This window comes from Mobula hypostoma, chromosome 8 (genome assembly GCF_963921235.1).
Source record: "Mobula hypostoma chromosome 8, sMobHyp1.1, whole genome shotgun sequence".
Classification (NCBI taxonomy): domain Eukaryota; kingdom Metazoa; phylum Chordata; class Chondrichthyes; order Myliobatiformes; family Myliobatidae; genus Mobula; species Mobula hypostoma.
Window position 1 is genome coordinate 161,751,961 of NC_086104.1, and position 21,451 is coordinate 161,773,411.

The window sequence follows — 21,451 nt, forward strand, 5'->3', positions numbered from 1 at the left end:
GCCTCAGGATCAGAATCGGAATCAGGTTTGATATCATAGACAAATGTTGTTAAATTTGTTGTTTTGCAGCAGCAATACAATGCAATACTTAATAATAAAAACTATAGATTAAAATAAGTATATATGAAAAAGAAAGTTAAATAAGTAATGCAAAGAGAGAGGGAAAGATAAAATATCGAGGTAGTGTTCATGGATTAATTGTCCATGTCTGAGTTGGATGATCAACCATGATCATACTGAATGGCGGTGCAGGCTCGAAGGGCTGAATGGCCTACTCCTGCACCTATTGTCTATGTTTCTATGTCCATTTAGAAGTCTGTCAGCAGAGGGGAAGAAGCTGTTCCTGAAATGTTAAGTGTGTGCTTTCAGCCTCCTGTACCTTCTCCTTGATAGTACCAATGAGAAGGGGGCTTCTCCTGGGTGATGGGGTCCTGAATGTCTCAGAGCCAGTTCCAGATTGAACTAGGGGGAAAAAAATCTGTATTAACAGCTGTAACATATTCAATTAACCAAGTGAAATATTTTTGTCTTTGCTCGGTGTTGTTTGGAAAATACAGAGACATGAAAATACAGATGTTCTTTTCAACGACACAAAAATGTATTCCTGTTTTCTCCTTTATGACTAGGTGCTGTTTTTTTTGTCTGCCACGCTCTGGAAAATGCAACTTTGACTGGTGAGTAGGCAGATTGTACAATTAATATTTATTTTTAGTTTTCTTGGGAATATTTGCAAATGTTGAATTTCTCAACTGTTTCAGGTGAGCAGTGTAAAATCCCAAGGGCGTTTGAGCCTGTTACATGACGGACCCAACCAGCATAGATCCGTTCACCGCCTGCCCCCCCACAACACTGTGGATCCCTTTGCCCCCTCCCCTGAGGATCCATTTGTACCATCCCCTGGGGATCTGTTCTGTTCACCCCCCTTCCTCCTACAGATCTGCTGATGTCCACCTTCCAGGGAAGGTGGGATGGTTTGCTCCTGAACTGGAGGAAGACCGATATCCTCGTGAGAAGGCTTATTATATGGCTTGTCATATGAAGAGCATTTGATGACCCTGGGCCTGCATGAAGAATGAGGGGTGACCTCATTGAAACCTATCGAATGATGAAAGGCCTTGACAGAGTGGATGTGGAGAGGGTGTTTCATATGGTGGGAAAGCCTTAAGACCAGAGGACATAGCCTCAGAATAGAGGGGCGTCCTTTTAGAACAGCAACAAGGAGGAAATTCTTTAGCCAGAAAGTGGTAAATCTGTGGAATTCTTTGCCACAGGCAGCTGTGGAGGCCAAGTTTTTATTTATATTTCAGGCAGAGGTTGGTAGATTCCTGATTGGTCAAACATGAAGGAATAAGGAGAGAAGGCAGGAGATTGGAGCTGAGAGAAAAATGAATCGGCCATAATGAAATGGCAGAGCAGACTTGATAAGCCAAGTGGCCAAATCCTGCTCCTATGTGTTATAGTCTCCCGCGGATCGCCTTGCGCCCTCCCCCTCCCGCAGATCGGCTAGCGCCCCACAACCGTAGAACTGTTCACCTCCTCCCACATATCTGTTAATATGTGATAGTTGTTAGTGTTATTCCTGTGCCACTTGGTTAGCTGCTCCCACATGGAAGGAGTTCACGTATTGTAGAAGCAGGGTTGTTAGTGAAGTTCAGTTCATTATCCTGCATACTGGCATCCTGGTGTACTCATCATTATCCCTCAATAATGAACGTGGTGTCAGAAGTGGTTGATCAATGATGAATTGGTGCTACAGACTGAGTGAGATCCCCAAATACCTATGAAAAATATCCAAAGACATATCAACCTAAATTGCCTGTGCTAGTTTGCTAACTGTATGCACCATGAGGCATAAGCTGAGAAGGGGAAGTTAGGCAAGGCCTTCAACCTACACTCAAAAGTGGATGCATAGTAATAATCTGTGGCCACTATCTGGGGAAGTGCACAGAGACACAGACACAGCAGAGAAGTCAGTCAAACTCTCAAGGAGAGCAAAGAAGACTTTTGTAGACCAAATAAATAAACAAATGAACAGGAAAATGGAGCAAATACCTGCAGTACCTATAGTTCCCTCTAAGGTGTGCGCACGCGCACACACATTTTTCAACCAGCGCACAAAGGAAATTAATGTGCACACAGAAGGTTAGTTACCTAAAATAGTGTCGTAATTAGTATTTATACTTATTGAAAATAATCTTTTATCTAACTGTTTCTGTTAACTAGTTAGTCGGTTTTTCAAATACCACAATGCAAGTTGCTAATTTACGTCATCTCACCTTTCCTGTTTCGGTTTGTACAGCTGCATCACGGCGGCAGCCATGTTTGCAGCCATCCAAACCGATTTCAAACTTTGCTCAAATGGTGGCATTTGTACTTCAAAATGAACAGTTTTGCGACCTTGCACAGTTGATGGACATTGGGGGAACCTTTCTTGCGTCTAGTGCAGACTGTGAGCAAGGTTTTAATCTAATGAATCAACTCAAAAACAAGCTGAGAAACCATTTAGGTCAGTGGTCCCGATCCTCCGGGCCGTGGACCGATAGATTGCTGCAGAGAATGCAAGGTGCAGCAGTAGTCAGAACGCACTCAGCACATCTTTAAGAAAAAAGCTGAAATAAACAAGCTAATTAATTAGATGCCGCCTGGCACGTAAATGTTGGGTTCTTCTTGGCAATGTATCGGTCTGCGGCCCGGAGGTTGGGGACCACTGTTTTAGGTGAATGTCATTTGGATATGTTAATGAGAATCAAAAGCTATCAATTGGATGGAAGTTCTATTAGTCTAGATAGAGTTTACAAAGAATGGGTAAATGCCAAAGACAGGAGAGAGAAAAAATAACTGAGTGACTTAATTATGTATGTTATTTTGTTATTTTGTGCAGTTTTATGTCGAATATTTTGTAAACCTACATAAACTGTGCCATGTGTGCATTCAGTGCGCACATACTTTTGTCACAGGAAAAAAATTTGCACAACAGAAGATTTTTGCGCACACTGACTTCTAAAAATTAGAGGGAACATTGGCAGTATCTATATCGACTTGCCTATTAAAGCTGCCCGAGACTATTGATTTCTCTAAACCAAGGGACTTGGGAAGATGGCTCTGACCTTTTGAGAGATTTAGAGTTACAGGCAATCTCACTCAGGCTTCTGAGGAGCATCAGTTAAACACACTGATATACTGCATGGGTGACAAAGTAGATGACTTCATGGGTGGATTAGGACAAACAGATGCTAAGAAAAAGGAGTACAAAACAGTGCAGGATAAATTCAAAGAATATTTCACAGGAAAGTGAAATGTGATATATGAGGGCAAAATTCAACTCCAAAAAACAGGAGCCAAATGAAAGTGTAAATGACTTCATCACAGCATTGTATGCCTTGTTAGATAACTGTGCATATGGAAACCTGAGAGATGAGCTCATTAGAGACAGGAATGTCACTGGTCAACTGGACACCAAATTGTCAGAGATACTTCAGTTGTAGGCAAATCTCACACTCAAGAAAGCTATTACTATGGTCAGGCAGAGTAAGAATGTTCGTCAGCAAAAGGGAGAACTCAGAAAACGATGCTGAGGTAAAGCTAGAAGCTCTACAAAAAGGGTACAAAGAAGGTGCAGTCAGATAGATTATAGAAAAAGGTGACAGTAGAGCTCAGCTCAAACAAAACAGCCAAGTGAAACAAAGAGCAGATAAAATGTCCATCTGCAGGAGATGCTGCAAGTCTCCATTCCACATCAAAGTGCTCTGTCCAGCAAAAGCAGTGAACTGCCACAGTGCGATGAAGTAGGCCGTTATAAAAGCCAGTGTCACTCAAAAACATTTCTTCAGGAGGTCAATGAAGACCATCATTCAGATGAAGAGAGAGCTTTCCTTGGGGCTCTAGATTCAAACAAAAGCTGGTGTACTGTGGTTCAGTTGCAAAATGAAGCAGGCATTCCAAATGGACACTGCGGCAGATGACAGAGCCATCCCCGAATGTCTGTTCACAAAACTAGTGAAGAAAATAGGTATTACGCTAAACCCAACAAGGAAGGTGTTCATGGGGCCAGGGAAACATAAGCTCAGTGTGAAAGAAATGTTTACTATTTCCATCCATAAAGATGAGAATCAGTTAAAAGAGGATGTCTATGTTGTTCAGAATCTCTTCTCAACACTACTGGGACAACATGCCATCAAGAAGCTGAACTTCATTCCAAGATTGGATTTGTTAAACAATGTTTGGTGGCAGAAGTACCTGGAGTTGTTCACAGGCCTTGGGGATACTGAAAGAAGAGTATGTTATCTAACTGACGCCAGGTGTGACACTCTACTCTCTGCCACAGTGAAGCATATACCTGTCTATTGATGAACAAATTCAAAGCTGAACTTGATAGAATTGAGGTTTTTGACATCATAGCTGGAGTGGACAAGGAAATCTGTAACTGACTTTGTAAACAAACTATCAGCAATTATCCACTATCATCAGACTGGCCACTGCTCCAATACTCCAAGTAAGGCCTCAGCAGTGAGCACGGTTAGACCCCTTATTTAGAAAGGATGTGCTGAAACAGGAGAGGATTCAAAGGAGGTTCACAAAAATGATTCCAGGATTGATCGGCTTGTCATATGAAGAGTGTTTGATGGCTCTGGGCCTTTATTCACGAGAATTCAGAAGAGTGAGGGGTGACTTAATTGAAACCTATGGAATGGTGAAAGACCTTGATAGAGTGGATTTGGAGAAGGTATTTCCAATGGTGGAAGAGTTGAAGACTAGAGGTCAGAGCCTCAGAAAAGAGGGGTGTCGTTTTAGAACCGAAATGAGGAGCAATTTTTTTAGCCAGGAGTGATGAACTTGTGGAATTCTTTGCCATAGGCAGCTGTGAAGGCCAAGTCTTATATATGGGAAAGGTTCTGGAGGATTGGAAGGTTGCAGATGTTGTTCCTTTATTCAAGAAAGGGAGTAGAGATAGCCCAGGAAATTATAGACCAGTGATTCTTACTTCAGTGGTTGGTAAGTTGATGGAAATGATCTTGAGAGGCAGGATTTATGAACGTTTGGAGAGGCATAATATGATTAGGAATAATCAGCATGGCTTTGTTAAAGGGAGGTCGTGCCTTATGAGCCTGATTGAATTTTTTGAGGATGTGACTAAACATATTGATGAAGGTAGAGCAGTAGATGTAATGTATATGGATTTCAGCAAGGCATTTGATAAGTTACCCAATGGAAGGTTTATTGAGAAAGTAAGGAGGCATGGGATCCAAGGGGACCTTGCTTTTTGGATCCAGGAATGGCTTGCCCATAGAAGGCAAAGAGTGGTTGTTGACGGGTCATATTCTGCATGGAGGTCAGTGACCAGTGGTGTGCTTCAGGGATCTGTTCTGGGACCCCTTTTAGTGATTTTTATAAATGACCTAGATGAGGAAGTGGAGGGATGGGTTAGTAAATTTGCTGATGACACAAAGATTGGGGCTGTTGTGGGTAGTGTGGAGGGCTGTCAGAGGTTACAGCAGGACATCGATAGGATGCAAAACTGGGCTGAGAAGTGGCAGATGGAGTTCAACTCAGATAACTAAAATTGCTGGGGGGTAGGAACCGAATTGAAGTGACAGAGGAAGAGGCGGACGGCTCACAAATAGAGAAAGCTTGGAGACAGTGCAAGAGGGAGGATAGGCAGGTGATAGGGAAGGGATGCGCTCAGACTGATGGTTTGAGGTGTGTCTATTTTAATGCAAGGAGTATTATGAACAAAGCGGATGAACTTAGAGTATGGATCAGTACTTGGAGGTATGATGATGTGGCCATTACAAGCCTGATAGAGTTCTTTGAGGAGGTGACCAGGCATATAGATGAGGGTAGTGCAGTGGATGTGATCTATATGGATTTTAGTAAGGCATTTGACAAGGTTCCACATGGTAGGCTTATTCAGAAAGTCAGAAGGCATGGGATCCAGGGAAGTTTGGCCAGGTGGATTCAGAATTGGCTTGCCTGCAGAAGGCAGAGGGTGATGGTAGAGGGAGTACATTCAGATTGGAGGATTGTGACTAGTGGTGTCCCACAAGGATCTGTTCTGGGACCTCTACTTTTCGTGATTTTTATTAACGACCTGGATGTGGGGGTAGAAGGGTGGGTTGGCAAGTTTGCAGACGACACAAAGATTGATGGTGTTGTAGATAGTGTAGAGGATTGTCAAAGATTGCAGAGAGACATTGATAGGATGCAGAAGTGGACTGAGAAGTGGCAGATGCAGTTCAACCCGGAGAAGTGTGAGGTGGTACACTTTGGAAGGACAAACTCCAAGGCAGAGTACAAAGTAAATGACAGGATACTTGGTAGTGTGGAGGAGCAGAGGGATCTTGGGGTACATGTCCACAGATCCCTGAAAGTTGCCTCACGGGTGCTTAGGGTAGTTAAGAAAGCTTATGGGTGTTAGCTTTCATAAGTCGAGGGATATAGTTTAAGAGTCGTGATGTAATGATGCAGCGCTATAAAACTCTGGTTAGGCCACACTTGGAGTACTGTGTCCAGTTCTGGTCGCCTCACTATAGGAAGGATGTGGAAGCATTGGAAAGGGTACAGAGGAGATTCACCAGGATGCTGCCTGGTTTAGAGAGTATGCATTATGATCAGAGATTAAGGGAGCTAGGGCTTTACTCTTTGGAGAGAAGGAGGATGAGAGGAGACATGATAGAGGTGTACAAGATAATAAGAGGAATAGATAGAGTGGATAGCCAGCATCTCTTCCCCAGGGCACCACTGCTCAATACAAGAGGATATGGCTTTAAGGTATGGGGTGGGAAGTTCAAGGGGGATATTAGAGGAAGGTTTTTTACTCAGAGAGTGGTTGGAGCGTGGAATGCACTGCCTGAGTCAGTGGTGGAGGCAGATTCACTAGTGAAGTTTAAGAGACTACTAGACAGGTATATGGAGGAATTTAAGGTGGGGGCTTATATGGGAGGCAGAGTTTGAGGGTCGGCACAACTTTGTGGGCCAAAGGGCCTGTACTGTACTATTCTATGTTCTATTACAGCGACTTGGAAGACTCAGGGGCAGGAATGCTTACTTCGAGTGCCAGGCTTGAGATGTTTCAGAAAGGATAGGGAGGGAGGCAAAAGAGGTGGGGGCGTTGCACCATTGATCAGAGATAGTGTCACGGCTGCAGAGTCTCTGTGGGTGGAAGTTAGGAACAGGATGGGGTCAATAACTCTACTGGGCGCTTTTTATAGACCGCCCAATAGTAACAGGGACATCGAGGAGCAGATAGGGAGACAGATTCTGGAAAGGTGTAATAATAACAGCGTTGTTGTGGTTGGAGATTTTAATTTCCCAGATATCGATTGGCGTCTCCTTAGAGTGAGGGGTTTAGATGGGGTGGAGTTTGTTAGGTGTGTTCTGGAAGGTTTCTTGACACAATATGTAGATAAGTCTACAAGAGGAGAGGCTGTACTTGATCTGGTAATGGGAAATGAATCTGGTCAGATGTCAGGTCTCTCAGTGGGAGAGCATTTTGGAGATAGTGATCACAATTCTATCTCCTTTACCATAGCATTGGAGAGGGATAGGAACAGACAAGTTAGGAAAGTGTTTAATTGGAGTAAGGGGAAATATGAGGCTATCAGGCAGGAACTTGGAAGCATAAATTGGAAATGGATGTTCTCAGGGAAACATATGGAAGAAATGTGGCAAATGTTCAGGGGATATTTGTGTGGGGTTCTGCATAAGTACATTCCAATGAGACAGGGAAAGGATGGTATGGTAGAGGAACCATGATGTACAAAGGCTGTTGAAAATCTTGTCGAAAAGAAGAGCTTACGAAAGGTTCAAAAAACTAGGTAATGATAGAGATCTAGAAGATGAGGCTAGCAGGAAAGAGCTTAAGAATGAAATTAGGAGAGCCAGAAGGGGCGATGAGAAGGACTTGGTGGATAGAATTAAGGAAAACCTTAAGGTATTCTGCAAGTATGTAAAGAGCAAGAGGATAAGACATGAGAGAATAGGACCAAACAAGTGTGACAGTGGAAAAGTGTGTATGGAACCGGGGGAGATAGCAGAGGTACTTAATGAATACTTTGCTTCAGTATTCACTGCAGAAAAGAACCTTGGCGATTGTAGGGATAATTTTCAGCAGATTGAAAAGGTTGAGCATATAGACATTAAGAAAGAGGATGTGCTGGAGCTTTCGGAAAGCATCAAGTTGGATAAGTCTTCAGGACCGGATGAGGTGTAGCCCAGGCTACTGTGGGAAGCGAGGGAGGAGATTGCTGAGCCTCTGGTGATGATCTTTGCATCATCAATGGGGATGGGAGAGGTTCTGGAGGATTGGCGGGTTGTGGATGTTGTTCCATTATTCAAGAAAGGGAGTAGAGATAGCCCAGGAAATTATAGACCAGTGAGTCTTACTTCAATGGTTGGTAAGTTGATAGAGAAGATCCTGAGAGGCAGGATTTATGAACATCTGGAGAGGCATAGTATGATTGGGAATAGTCAGCATGGCTTTGTCAAAGGCCTGTCATGCCTGACGAGCCTGATTGAATTTTTTGAGGATGTGACTAAACACATTGATGAAGGTAGAGCAGTAGTTGTACTGTATATGGATTTCAGCAAGGCATTTGATAAGGTAACCCATGCAAGGCTTTTTGAGAAAGTAAGGAGGCATGGGATCCAAGGGGACATTGCTTTGTGGATCCAGAACTAGCTTGCCCAAAGAAGGCAAAGTGTGGTTGTAGACAGGTCATATTCTGCATGGAGGTCGGTGACCAGTGGTGTGCCTCAGGGATCTGTTCTGGGACCCCTACTCTTTGTGATTTTAATAAATGACCTGGATGAGGAAGTGGAGGGTTGGGTTAATAAATTTGGTGATGACACAAAATTTGGGGCTGTTGTGGATCATGTGGAGGGCTGACAGAGTTTACAGCGGGACATTGATAGGATGCAAAACTGGGCTGAGAAGTGGCAGATGGAATTCAACCCAGATAAGTGTGAGCTGGTCCGTTTTGGTTGGTAAAATATGACAGCAGAATATAGTATTAATGGTACGACTCTTGGCAGTGTGGAGGATCTGAGGGATCTTGGGGTCTGAGTCCATAGGATACTCAAAGCTGCTTCATAGGTTGACTCTGTGGTTAAGAAAGCATATGGTGCATTGGCCTTCATCAACCGTGGAATTGAGTTTAAGACCTGAGATGTAATATTACAGCTGTATAGGACCCTGGTCAGACCCCACTTGGAGTACTGTGCTCACCTCTGGTCACCTCACTACAGGAAGGATGTGGAAACTATGGAAAGGGTACAGAGGAGATTTAAAAGGATGTTGCCTGGATTGGGGGCATGCCTTACGAGAATAAGTTTAATGAATTTGGCCTTTTCTTCTTGGAGTGACAGAGGATGAGAGGTGACCTGATAGGGGTGTATAAGATGATAAGAGACATTGATTGTGTGGATAGTCAGAGGTTTTTTCTAAGGGCTGAAATGGCTAGCACGAGAGGGCACAGTTTGAAGGTGCTTGGAAGTAGGTACAGAGGAGGTGTCAGGGGTAAGTCTTACACAGGGTGGTGAGCACGTGGAATGGGCTGCCAGCAGCGGTGGTGGAGGCGGATACGATAGGATTTTTTAAGAGACTCCTGCATAGGTACATGGAGCTTAGAAAAATAGAGGGCTGTGGGTAACCCTCAGTAATTTCTAAAGTAAGTTCATGTTTGGCACAGCATTGTGGGCCAAAGGGCCTGTATTGTGCTGTAGTTTTTCTGTGTTTCTAAGGTGCAGGATACAGTGGCTTATCTAAGGTATGGCAGGTATGGCACGTGCCTTGGGCCCCACTTGAAGGGGGCGCCACTGAGCAGTTTCTATTGAAGTCCGACAAATCATCCTTGGATAGTGAAAAAAGAATTTTCTTCAGACGTACGATCTGTCTTTGATTATCAGGGGTGAGAAGCACTAGGGTGGCCTTATTTCAGAGCATTGTGTAAGAAGACCATGAAACGTTTCTTCACGAAGAAGAAGGAAAGTGGAGCTGAAGAACAGAAGAGACGAAAGTTGGAAGTGGAGGAAGCCAAGAAGTCGAGCAAGTTCTTCATGCCCTTCCTTGAAAAGCCCGGAATAAGTAGTTTGACACATTCCATGGAGTTGTCTGCACCTGCTACAAGTTTATTAGAATCCAAAGGTGGATCAAGTATAAATGCTTCACAAGCTGAAGAGGAAGTCAGGTCAGATAAATCGGAGTATGATGAGATTAAGAGTGAGGCTGTCACAGAGAACGTGGACACGGCAGGAGGGGAAGACGATGGTGGTGGTGGTGATGTTGAGTTTATTGATGAGATTTTACCTGACGAGATTGAACCTGACGACACTGAACCTAGTGAACTGGATGGTGTCAAAGAGCCTCGAACTGTCATACCAGAAGTGATTGAACAGCATGACATCGGACTTGAGTTTGACAAGGATACTGGAAAAGCAATTTTGCCTGACACGTTGAGAACAGAAATAATAAAGCTGGGTTCAAAGTATTTCCAGAACTGTGAGGGGCCTTTCCTACCAAAAAATAACTGCTCAATGAACAAAACTTGGTTCAAGAGGAAATTGGGAAATGGTCGTGATGAGGAAGTGACTCGCTCGGGGCTGGTCTATTCCCCTTCTAAAAAGTCTGCATTTTGTATCTGTTGTCTTCTCTATTCCCGGTCAGACCATCAATCCTCATTGGAGCAGGAAGGTGGATTCAACCAGTGGAAAACACCTGAAAGGATTAGTGTTCATGAAAATGCCAAAAATCATCAGGAACGCTTCACACAGTGGAAAGAAACGGAAAAAAATTTAACTGGAAACAGAGGAGTTATTGACGTGATATTTCAGTCACAGATCGAGAAGGAAAAGCAGAAGTGGCGTGATATCTTGACAAGAATCCTTCACTGCATAAAATTCCTTGAGACTCAGAACCTGGCTTTGCGACGACAGCTAGACGATGACTCCAATGTGGGAAATTTCCTTGGCTTACTGAAACTACTGGCCATCTTTGACCCTATCATAAAAGAACACTTCACTCATTTGGAAAGTCATCCTGGATCCACATCTTATCTTTCACTGGGTGTCCAGAATGAATTCATCCACATGATCGCATCCACTGTTAACCAGAGTTTACTGAGAAGCATTCATAAAGCCAAATACTATGGTCTCATGTTTGACTCGACTACTGATCAGGCACACCTCACTACTACTGAGCAGATGTCAGAAGTAGTGAGGTATGTGGAAGTTGATTTTGAGAGGAAAACAGTCCATATTAGAGTGTCCTTCCTTGGTTTTATCCAGATAAGACAGAAGGATGCTGAGAGCTTGGTTGAAGACATCTTGAAACAGCTAGAGAAGGACGAAATAGAGCTACAAGATTGTCAGTCACAGTGCTATGACAACGCTGCTGTATGGCTGGACACAGAAGTGGTGTTCATCAAAGAATAAGTGAGTAAAACAACCTGGCAGTGTTTGTAAATTGCGACAATCACCCACTCAACTTGGTGGGTGTACGTGCAGCCAAGCAGGATACAATGATGGTCACGTTTTTTGGAACCATCGAAGCTCTCTACGTGTTTTTCTCTCGTTCAGCACAACACTGGGAATAACTCAAAAACACCGTGCCTGTGGTTGTTAAGTCGGAGTCCAAAACCAGATGGAGTGCAAGGACAGAAGCAGTGAAGCCCGTCAACAAGTACCTTGAGGAAATGGGAAGAGTCATGAAGGGAACACTCGACCGTCTTCACAGAGAAATGGACGAAAGGTTCGCTCATTTGCACAACACTGACGCTAAGTTTGGGTTCCTTCTCGATGTCGAGGGACTGTGTTATGGTGCTGACAGTAACAACCTAAAGAAGAAGTGCGAAAATTTGGGCAAATTGTACAGCTTTGATGTTGATGGACAGCAGCTATATGAAGACATTTTGGATTGTAGAATGTTGCTATCAAGGTGGGTCAACATAAAAATATCAAGACCTGAAGAGCTTATTGAATATATTGTTCAGTATGGAGATGAGAGTGCCTTCCCCAGTCTTCTCATTGCTATTCAGATAATGCTAACCATCACAGTTTCTATCGCCAGCTGTGAGAGATCATTCAGCAAGTTAAAACTAATATTTTCATATTTGAGAGCCTCCATGGGTTAAGGCAGACTCTGTGATCTTGCTCTGCTGAGTGTAGAAAGAGAAGAAACTGAAAGAACTGACTTTGATCACATCATAGACCAATTTGCATCAGTGAAAGCAAGGTAGGCGCAGTTATAATTTTCATGTAGTGCCATAATTTGTTAATTAAAAGATTAAAGAGCTTGACTTGTATTTTTGAGCTGATGTTATGGTAAAGTTATCTAAAAGATGGGTGTCAGATGTTTGGACAATTTCAGTGCTTGCCATAGGCACTATTTTCCATAGATACACCCCTGGCAGGATAGATATGTTCCACAGAAGAAGAAATTCTCAAATGGCAAGTTTAAGCAAATGTGACTGACAAGGGAAATTAAGGATTCCTTAAAAACTAAGATAAGTGCATATAAGGTAGCAAAGGTGAGTGAGAAGTAGGATGATTGGGAAGTTTTTAAAATCCAACAAAAGACAATAAGAAAAGATATAAGAAGGGGAAAGATGTAATATGAGGACAAACTAGCCAGTAATATAAAGTAGTATACTAAATTTTTCAGTTATATAAAGAGTAAAAAGGAGATGAGAGTTGTTACTGGATCACTGGAAAATGATGGTGAGGCAATAATGGGGGCAAAGAAATTTCAGATGAACTTAATGAGTACTTTGCGTCAGTCTTCAATGTTGAGGACACTAGAAGTGTGCCAGAGCTCCGTGAGTGTCAGGCAGCAGGAGTGAAGTGAGAGCCATTGCTATTACAAAGGAAAAAGTGCTAGGCAAACTCAAAGGACTCAAGGTGGATAAGTCACCTGGACCATATGGACTACATCCGAGAGTCCTGAGGGAGGTTGCTGGAAAGATAATGGATGCATTGGTCATGATCCTTCAAGAATCACTTGATTCTGACATGGTCACAGAGGACTGGAAGATTACAAATGTCACTCCACTCTTTAAGAAGGGAGTAAGGCAAAAGAAAGGAGATTATAGGCCAAGTTAGCCTAACCTAGGTGGTTGGGAAAATGCAAACAACAGGAATTCTGCAGATGCTGGAAATTCAAGCAACACACATCAAAGTTGCTGGTGAACGCAGCAGGCCAAGCAGCATCTATAGGAAGAGGCGCAGTCGACGTTTCAGGCCGAGACCCTTCGTCAGGACTAACTGAAGGAAGAGTGAGTAAGGGATTTGAAAGCTGGAGGGGGAGGGGGAGATGCAAAATGATAGGAGAAGACAGGAGGGGGAGGGATAGAGCCGAGAGCTGGACAGGTGATAGGCAAAAGGGGATACGAGAGGATCATGGGACAGGAAGTCCGGGAAGAAAGACGGGGGGGGGGTGACCCAGAGGATGGGCAAGAGGTATATTCAGAGGGACAGAGGGAGAAAAAGGAGAGTGAGAGAAAGAATGTGTGCATCTGTCCCTCTGAATATACCTCTTGCCCATCCTCTGGGTCACCCCCCCCCGTCTTTCTTCCCGGACCTCCTGTCCCATGATCCTCTCGTATCCCCTTTTGCCTATCACCTGTCCAGCTCTCGGCTCTATCCCTCCCCCTCCTGTCTTCTCCTATCATTTTGCATCTCCCCCTCCCCCTCCAGCTTTCAAATCCCTTACTCACTCTTCCTTCAGTTAGTCCTGACGAAGGGTCTCGGCCTGAAACGTCGACTGCGCCTCTTCCTATAGATGCTGCTTGGCCTGCTGCGTTCACCAGCAACTTTGATGTGTGTTGGTTGGGAAAATGTTGGAGTCTATTATTAAGGATGATGTTTTCGGGGTACTTGGAGACTAATGATAAAATAAGTCAAAGTCAACATGGTGTCTGGAAAGGGAAATTTTGCTTTACAAATCTGTTACAGTTCTTCGAGGAAGTAACAAGCAGGGTGAACAAAGGAATGGCAGAGAATGTCATTAACTTGGATTTTTAGTAGGCATTTGATGAGGGGCATGAGACAACTTAACAATATAAAATCCTATGATGTTACAGGAAAGATACTGGCATGGATAGAGGAATGGTTGACAGGCAGGAGACAGCGAGTGGGAATAAAGGGGGCCTTTTTTGGTGGCTGCCAGTGACTAGTGGTATCCCTCAGGTGTCAGTAATGGGGTCGCTACTTTTCACATTGTTTGTCAATGATTTAGATAATGGAATTGATGACTTTGTGAGAACGTTTGCAGATGATACGAAGATAGGTGGAGGGGTAGGTAGTGCTGAGGAAGCAATGCATTTGCAGCAGGACAAATTGTAAGAATGGGTAAAAAAATAGCAGATAGAATACAATGTTGGGAAATGTATGATAATGCATTTTGGTAAAAGGAACAAAAGTGCAGACTATTATCTAATTTGGGAGAAAATGCAATATCAGAGGTGCAGAGGGACTTAGGCATCCTCATGCAAGAGTCCAGAAGGCTAATTTACAGGTTGAGTCTGTGGTAAAGAAGGCAAATGCAATGTTGGCATTTCCTTCAAGGGGAATAGAATATAAATGGAAGGAGATAATACTGAGGCTTTATAAGACACTAGTTAGACCACACTTAAGATTATTGTCTATTGTCAACAGTTTTGGGCCCCTTCTCCCAGAATGGCTATATTGTCATTGGAGAAGGTCCAGAGGAGGTTCAAGAGGATGATTTCAGGAATGAAGGGGGTATGAGAAGCGTTTGGCAATTTTGGGCCTGTACAGACTGGAATTTAGAAGAATATGGGGGGGATCTCATTGAAACCTACTAAATGTGGAGTGGACTAGGTAGGGTGGATGTAGAGGGGATGTTTCCTACAGTGGGGCTATCCAGAACTAGAGAACACAGACTCCTAGTTGAGTGGTGACCTTTTAGAACCAAAGTAAGGAGGAATTTTTTTTTTTAGCCAGTGACTGGTGAATCTGTGGAATGCTGTGCCACAGACTGTGGTGGAGGCTAAGTCCGTGGGTATATTTAAAGCAGATCTTGATAGTTTCCTGATTGGTCAGGGCATCAAAGGATATGGTGAGAAGGCAGTTGTATGGGGTTGAGTGGGATCGGAGATCAGCCATGATGAGATGGCAGAGCAGACTCCATGAGTTGAATGGCCTAATTCTGCTCCCATGTTTTATGGTCTTATGGTGTTAAATGTTGAGCGACAGTCAAAAAACAGCATCCTGAGTTGGGTATTTGCATTGCCCGGGTGATCGCAGACTGCTGGGAGAGCCGATGAGATCACATTTGCTTTAGACCTTTTGTGAAAGGCGAATTGCAGTGGATCCAGGTCCTTCCTGAGACAGATGTTGATTCTAACCATGACCATATCACCAACGATGTGAGTGCTACTTGGGCACCGGTATAATTGTTGTCCTTTTGAAGCAGGTGGGAATTCAGAATCAGGTTTATTATCACCGGCATGTGACGTGAAATTTATTAACTTAGCAGCAGCAGTTCAATGCAGTACATAATCTAGCGGAGAGAGAAAAGATAGTAATAAATAAAATAAAGCATAATAATAAATAAATAAATAAAATGCATATATTGAATAGATTTTTAAAAAGTGCGAAGACAGAAATGCTGTATATTTTTTTAAAAACATGAGGTAGTGTTCAAGGGTTCAGTGTTCATTTAGGAATCAGATGGCAGAGGGGAAGAAGCTGTTCCTGAATCACTGAGTGTGTGCCTTCAGGTTTCTGTACCTCCTACCTGATGGAAACAGTGAGAAAAGAGCTTGCCCTGGGTGCTGGAGGTCCTTAATAACGGACGCTGCCTTTCTGAGACTCCACTCCCTGAAAATGTCCTGGGTACTTTGTAGGCTAGTGCCCAAGATGGAGCTGACTGGATTTATAACCTTCTACGGCTTCTTTTGGTCCTGTGCAGTAGCCCCTCCATACCAGACAGTGATGCAGCCTGTCAGAATGCTCTCCACGGTACAACTATAGAAGTTGCTGAGTGTATTTGTTGACATGCCAAATCCCTTCAAACTCCTAATAAAGTACAGGTTTCCCCCGCCATCCGAAGGTGGAGTGTTCCTATGAAACGGTTCGTAAGCCGAAATGTCGTAAAGCGAAGAAGCAATTACCATTTATTTATATGAGAAAATTTTGTGAGCGTTCGCAGACCCAAAAATAACCTACCAAATCGTACCAAATAACACATAAAACCTAAAATAACAGTAACATATAGTAAAAGCAGGAATGATATGATAAGTACACAGCCTATATAAAGTAGAAATACTTTTCCACAATCATTACCGAACTGTTCTCCGGAGCGAAAATTTCACGCAAATGCCGTCGGCAGAAAATCTCACGCAAGCGCTGTTGGCAAAAACATGCGCAAGCGCTCACCAGTAACCTTTAAGCTATGAAGCTGCCAAATCATACCAAATAACACGTAAAAATACACAGCCTATATAATGTATGTACAGTGTAGTATCACTTACCGCAATTGGGACAGCGCAGAGCACACTGATGATGGTGTGTTAGACTGAGTCGTCGGAATTTGGGTGGTGCAGTGGCACCCATCCTCCAGGCCGCTGAGCGATACATTGCTGCGAAGAACGCAGGGGTCCAGCGGTAGCCGGGAGGTACACAGCACATCTTTAAGAAAAAAGCCGAAACAAACATGCTAATTCATTAGGTGCCGCCCGTAATTGTCGGCGCAGATCAGTGCCGATTTCCGATTGCGTCGTCTCTGATCTGGGCTGAAAATTACGTGTCGGCGGCACCTAATTAATTAGAATGTTTATTTCCACTTTTTTCTTAAAGATGTGCTGTGTGCCTCCCGGCTACCTTTGCATTCTCCGCGAATCGGTATCTGTCCGTGGCCTGGGAGTTGGGGTGGTGGGACACTGGGGTGTCATCTCGTCGCCTATTTCCATTAGAGCAGGCAGCTCATCTTCTCTTATGACTGCCCACCTCGATGTCGAAGGTCGAGGTTCATCGTCTGCTGTGGGTGATGTGGAAGGTTTGCTTGACTGCTCAGCCTCGCGTATTTTTCTATCACACAGTTCTTTAATAAGGACCCAAACCATCCTGCAAATATCCCCTAAACCGACGTACCTTTCAAAATTAAAGTCGTACTTTATCATTACTCATTCGGTTTCGATTGTTATCTTTTTTTCTTCCAATTGCATCAGCTCTTCATCTGTCAGTTCTTGGTGATGGGATGCCAAAACCTCTTCAACATCATCTTCGTCAACTTCCACAAGCCAAACTCACGTTGTCCTTACTTCGTTCACCACGATCAAAATGCTTAATTATGTCTAGTTTTACCGTAAGTGTAACACCCTTATGAGCTCTTTCAGGCTTTTCTGATACCATAGAACTCATCTTGCAAATGACTGTTCACAGGCTCGTGTTTAAGCAATGCCGGCAAGAATCCGGGGGAGAGCGGCTGCTCGGGGCGCACTGCCTTTTATCGTGCGCTGAATTCTTTTTTCGTAACAGTGAAAACACCTTCTGAAAGCGAAAATAGGGTACTAATATAGGTCTTTCGTAACAGTGAGGTTTCGTAAAGCGAACGTTCGAAAAGTGGGGGACGGCTGTATATCCGCTGTCTTGCCTTCTTTATAACTGCATCAATATGTTGGGGTCAGGTTAGATCCTCAGAGAACTTGACACCCAGGAACTTGAAGCTGCTCACTCTCTCCACTTCTGATCCCTCTATGAGGATTAGTATGTGTTCCTTCGTTTTACCCTTCCTGAAGTCCACAATCAGCTCTTTTGTCTTACTGACATGACTGTCAGGTTGTTGCTGTGGCACCATTCCACTAGTTGGCATATCTCACTCCTGTATGCCCTCTTGCTACCAACAATGGCTGTATCATCAGCAAATTTATAGATGGTATTTGAGCTATGCCTAGCCACACAGTCATGTGTATATAGAGAGTAGAGCAGTGGATTAAGCACGCCCCTAGGTGCGCCAGTGTTGATCATTTGCAATGAGGATACGTTATCACCAATCCATACAAACTGTGGTCTTCCAGTTAGGAAGTTGAGGATCCAATTGCAGAGGAAGGTACAGAGGCCCAGGTTCTGCAATTTCTCATTCAGGATTGTGGGAACGATGGTATTACATGCTGAGTTATAGTTGATGAACAGCATCCTGATGTAGGTGTTTATGTTGTCCAGGTGGTCTAAAGCCATGTGGAGAGCCACTGAGATTGCGCCTACCGTCCTATTGTGGTGATAGGCAAATTGCAATGGGTCCAGGTCTTTGTTGAGGCACGAGTTCAGTCTAGTTATAACCAACCTCTCAAAGCATTTCATTACTGTCGATGTGAGTGCTACTGGGCAATAGTCATTAAGGCAGCCCACATTATTCTTCTTAGGCATTGGTATAATTGTTGCCTTTCTGCAGCAAGTGGGAACTTCTGCCCGTAGCAGTGAGAGGTTGAAAATGTCTTTGAATACTCCCACTAGTTGCTTGGCACAGGTTTTCAGAGCCTTACCAGGTATTCCATCTGGACCTTCCACCTTGCGAGGGTTCACCCTCTTTAAAGACAGTCTAACATCGGCCTCTGAGATGGAGGTCACAGGGTCATCAGGTGCAGCAGGGATCTTCACAGCTGTAGTTGTGTCCTCCCTTTCAAAGTGGGCATAGAAGGCATTGAGTTCATGAATGGCAGCAATGCTTCACTACCAGTCGAGCTCAATGCCTTTTATGCTCGCTTGGAAAGAGAATAAAACCACAGCTAGGGGGATCCCTTTAGCAACCCAATTCATACTATTGGGTTTCACCTTGTAGGAAGTAATGTCTTGTAGACCCCGCCAGAGTTGCCGTGCATCTGATATCACCTCCAACCTCATTCAAAATTGTCTCTTCGCCCTTGAAATAGGAATCATATCTGGTTTTCTGGTACAGGCCTGGGTTTCCAGACTTGAATGCCACAGATGTAGCCTTCAGCAGACGATGTACCTCCCCTGGTTCATCCACGGCTTTTGGTTTGGGAACTTCTGACTGTAGCAGTGAGAGACTGAAAATGTCTTTGAATACACCCACCTGTTGATTTGCACAGGTTTTCAGAGCCTTCCCGGGTACTCCATTTAGCCCCGCTGCCTTGCCAGGGTTCACCCTCCTGAAAGACAGCCTGACATCAGCCTCCAGGACAGAGATCACAGGGTCATCAGATGCTGCAGGATGCTTCTAGCTGTGGTTTTATTCCCTTCCAAAGTGAGCATAAAAGGTATTGAGCTCGACTAGTGGTGAAGCATCGCTGCTATTCATGATGTTGGGTTTTGTTTTGTAGGAAGTAATAGCCTACAAACCCCACCAGAGTTGACGTGCATCTGATGTCGCCTCCAATCTCTCCCAGAATTGTTTCTTGGCTCATGAAATAGCTGTCCGCAAGTTATACCTGTTTTTTTTTATATACAGATCTGGATCGCCAGGCTTAAATGCCACAGATCCAGCCCTCAGCAGACCGTGAACCTACTGGTTCATCCGCCGCTTTTGGTTTGGCAATGTACAGTAAGTTCCTGTCGGTACACACTCATCCACACAGGTTTTAATGAAGTTGGTGACAACTGTGGCATACTCATCCAAATCCGAAGATGACTTCCTGAACAGAGTCCAGTCCACTGATTCAAAGCAGTCCCGTAAGCACTGCCTCCCTGGTCCAAACCTTCTTGGTCCTCACTACTGGTGCTGCAGTCTTCAGTCTCTGCCTATAGATGTATAGCCATGTGATCAGACTTATCAAAGTGTGAGCACTGTAAGCACTCTGTAAGTGGTCCAATGTGTTATTTCCTCTGGAACTACAGGTGATTTGTTGATAAAGTCACTGAAGAATTATTATCAAGCTGCTTTGTTAAAATATCCCAAAATGACAGGAAGGGCAGCAGGATGAGCTGCTTCATGCCTGTAGATTACACTGCTCAGTTTGTTTCAGAGCCTGTTTGACATTAGCAGACATCCCACCCTGCAAAAACTCATTTCAGGGAAATAGAACCACCACCCCCGCCCCCCGCAACCCCATATCCCACCCCCCCCCACCTGGTCGACCTCCAAGGGTATATGTATACAGGACATTTGATTATGAAAGAATACAACAATTTATTTGATCATATTGAAACTATGTATATATATTCCTTGTTGAGTATTTTGTTAGCAATCTCAATACTAATAGCTAAATGCTAATGCAAATAGCTTTTCTATTTCTTTTGCAAACTTTCCTTGTACTGTGATGTGGCTTGCTTGGCAGATTTGAGCATTTTGCCGGAAGTCTCAACCTCATAGCAGTCTGTGTCGATGAATTTGTTAATTTTGCAAGACATCAGATTCACAAGATTCACAATTATGTTATATTATATTATCATGGAGTCTTTTTTTTATTCTATTACAACTGTAAGCAAGTCTATAGGCAGTTTGGCCTCATCACGTAGGACATCAATAGAGTAGCTCCTTAGCAGCTAGCCAGCTAGTTTAAATAACGTTAGCTATGCTAATGAACGAATGACACCTGTTAAACTCACCTCAACATGTCTTTTACAGTCACTTAACCCACCATGGGCAATAGAAAAGTCACTGTTGCAAACAGTGCAGAGAGCAACACTGTCATTATTTTTGACCCCTATTAGGCAGGGGTACACTTTGGTGTAGTCTGGGGTGAAGTACGTTTTATATATTTTTTTGGAACACTCTGCCCAGGCGCTGCAGGACACTAAACTGAACTGATGGACAGTGAAAGAGAGAGAGAGGTGACTGTAAAGCCCACCCACAGAGAAAACCGATAGGTCTACTTAGCACAAAGAGAGACCAATCACGATTCACTAATTCATTTTCTTTCTCTCGCGCTCTCTCTCATGCTCTCACTCAAAAAAAAATCAATTTCCAGGATATTGTATATGATTTGCGGGTGTCAGGCAGCCACTATCGATATGCGGGAGACTCCCAGAACTTGCGGGAGAGGGGGATGTCTACATTAGCTCGGTGGAATGTACCGCCTACGGAAAAGATCACTGAGATCTCCCGTGGCAGGCAGAATAATTGGTGAAAAAAGAGGAAAACAGAGACCATTAAAACAGTTATAATGTTGGTGATTCTTTTTATGTTTATGTAAGGAACCTAAGTTACGTGCTCTGGGTAAAATGAACAGAATCACTCAATTGCAGTAACTACAATTTCAATGCAGTTCTATAGACAAGAAGTACCTACCTAGTTTTTATTTTTTCCAAGAAGGGGCGATGTAATGGTAGTAATGGGCTATTCCTAAACCACTTGGTTAGCCACCCCCACATGCCAGGAGTTTACATACTGCACAAGCAGGATGATCAATAAAGTTCAGTTGAATATCCTGTTGCATTCTGTGCTATTCCTCAGTAATGAACACAACACCCCTCAGTCCCTCCGTGGATCTATTCATGCCCCTGTTGTTCTGTTCACTTACCACCCCCCCCCGCGATC

General features: G+C 43.7%; 1 protein-coding gene across 3 annotated transcripts in view; it reads left to right on the plus strand.

Annotated features, from left to right (window-relative positions):
* Positions 1–21,451, plus strand: part of tgfa (transforming growth factor, alpha) — a 126,670-nt gene that overhangs the window by 32,015 nt on the left and 73,204 nt on the right. For 2 of the 3 annotated variants that reach the window (XM_063057248.1, XM_063057249.1), the window contains exon 2: positions 627–674. In XM_063057248.1, the coding sequence (XP_062913318.1) occupies positions 627–674 (48 nt within the window). Of the gene's footprint in view, positions 1–626; positions 675–10,573; positions 11,930–21,451 lie in introns of those variants that run through there. The other variant, XM_063057250.1, reaches the window with a different exon arrangement.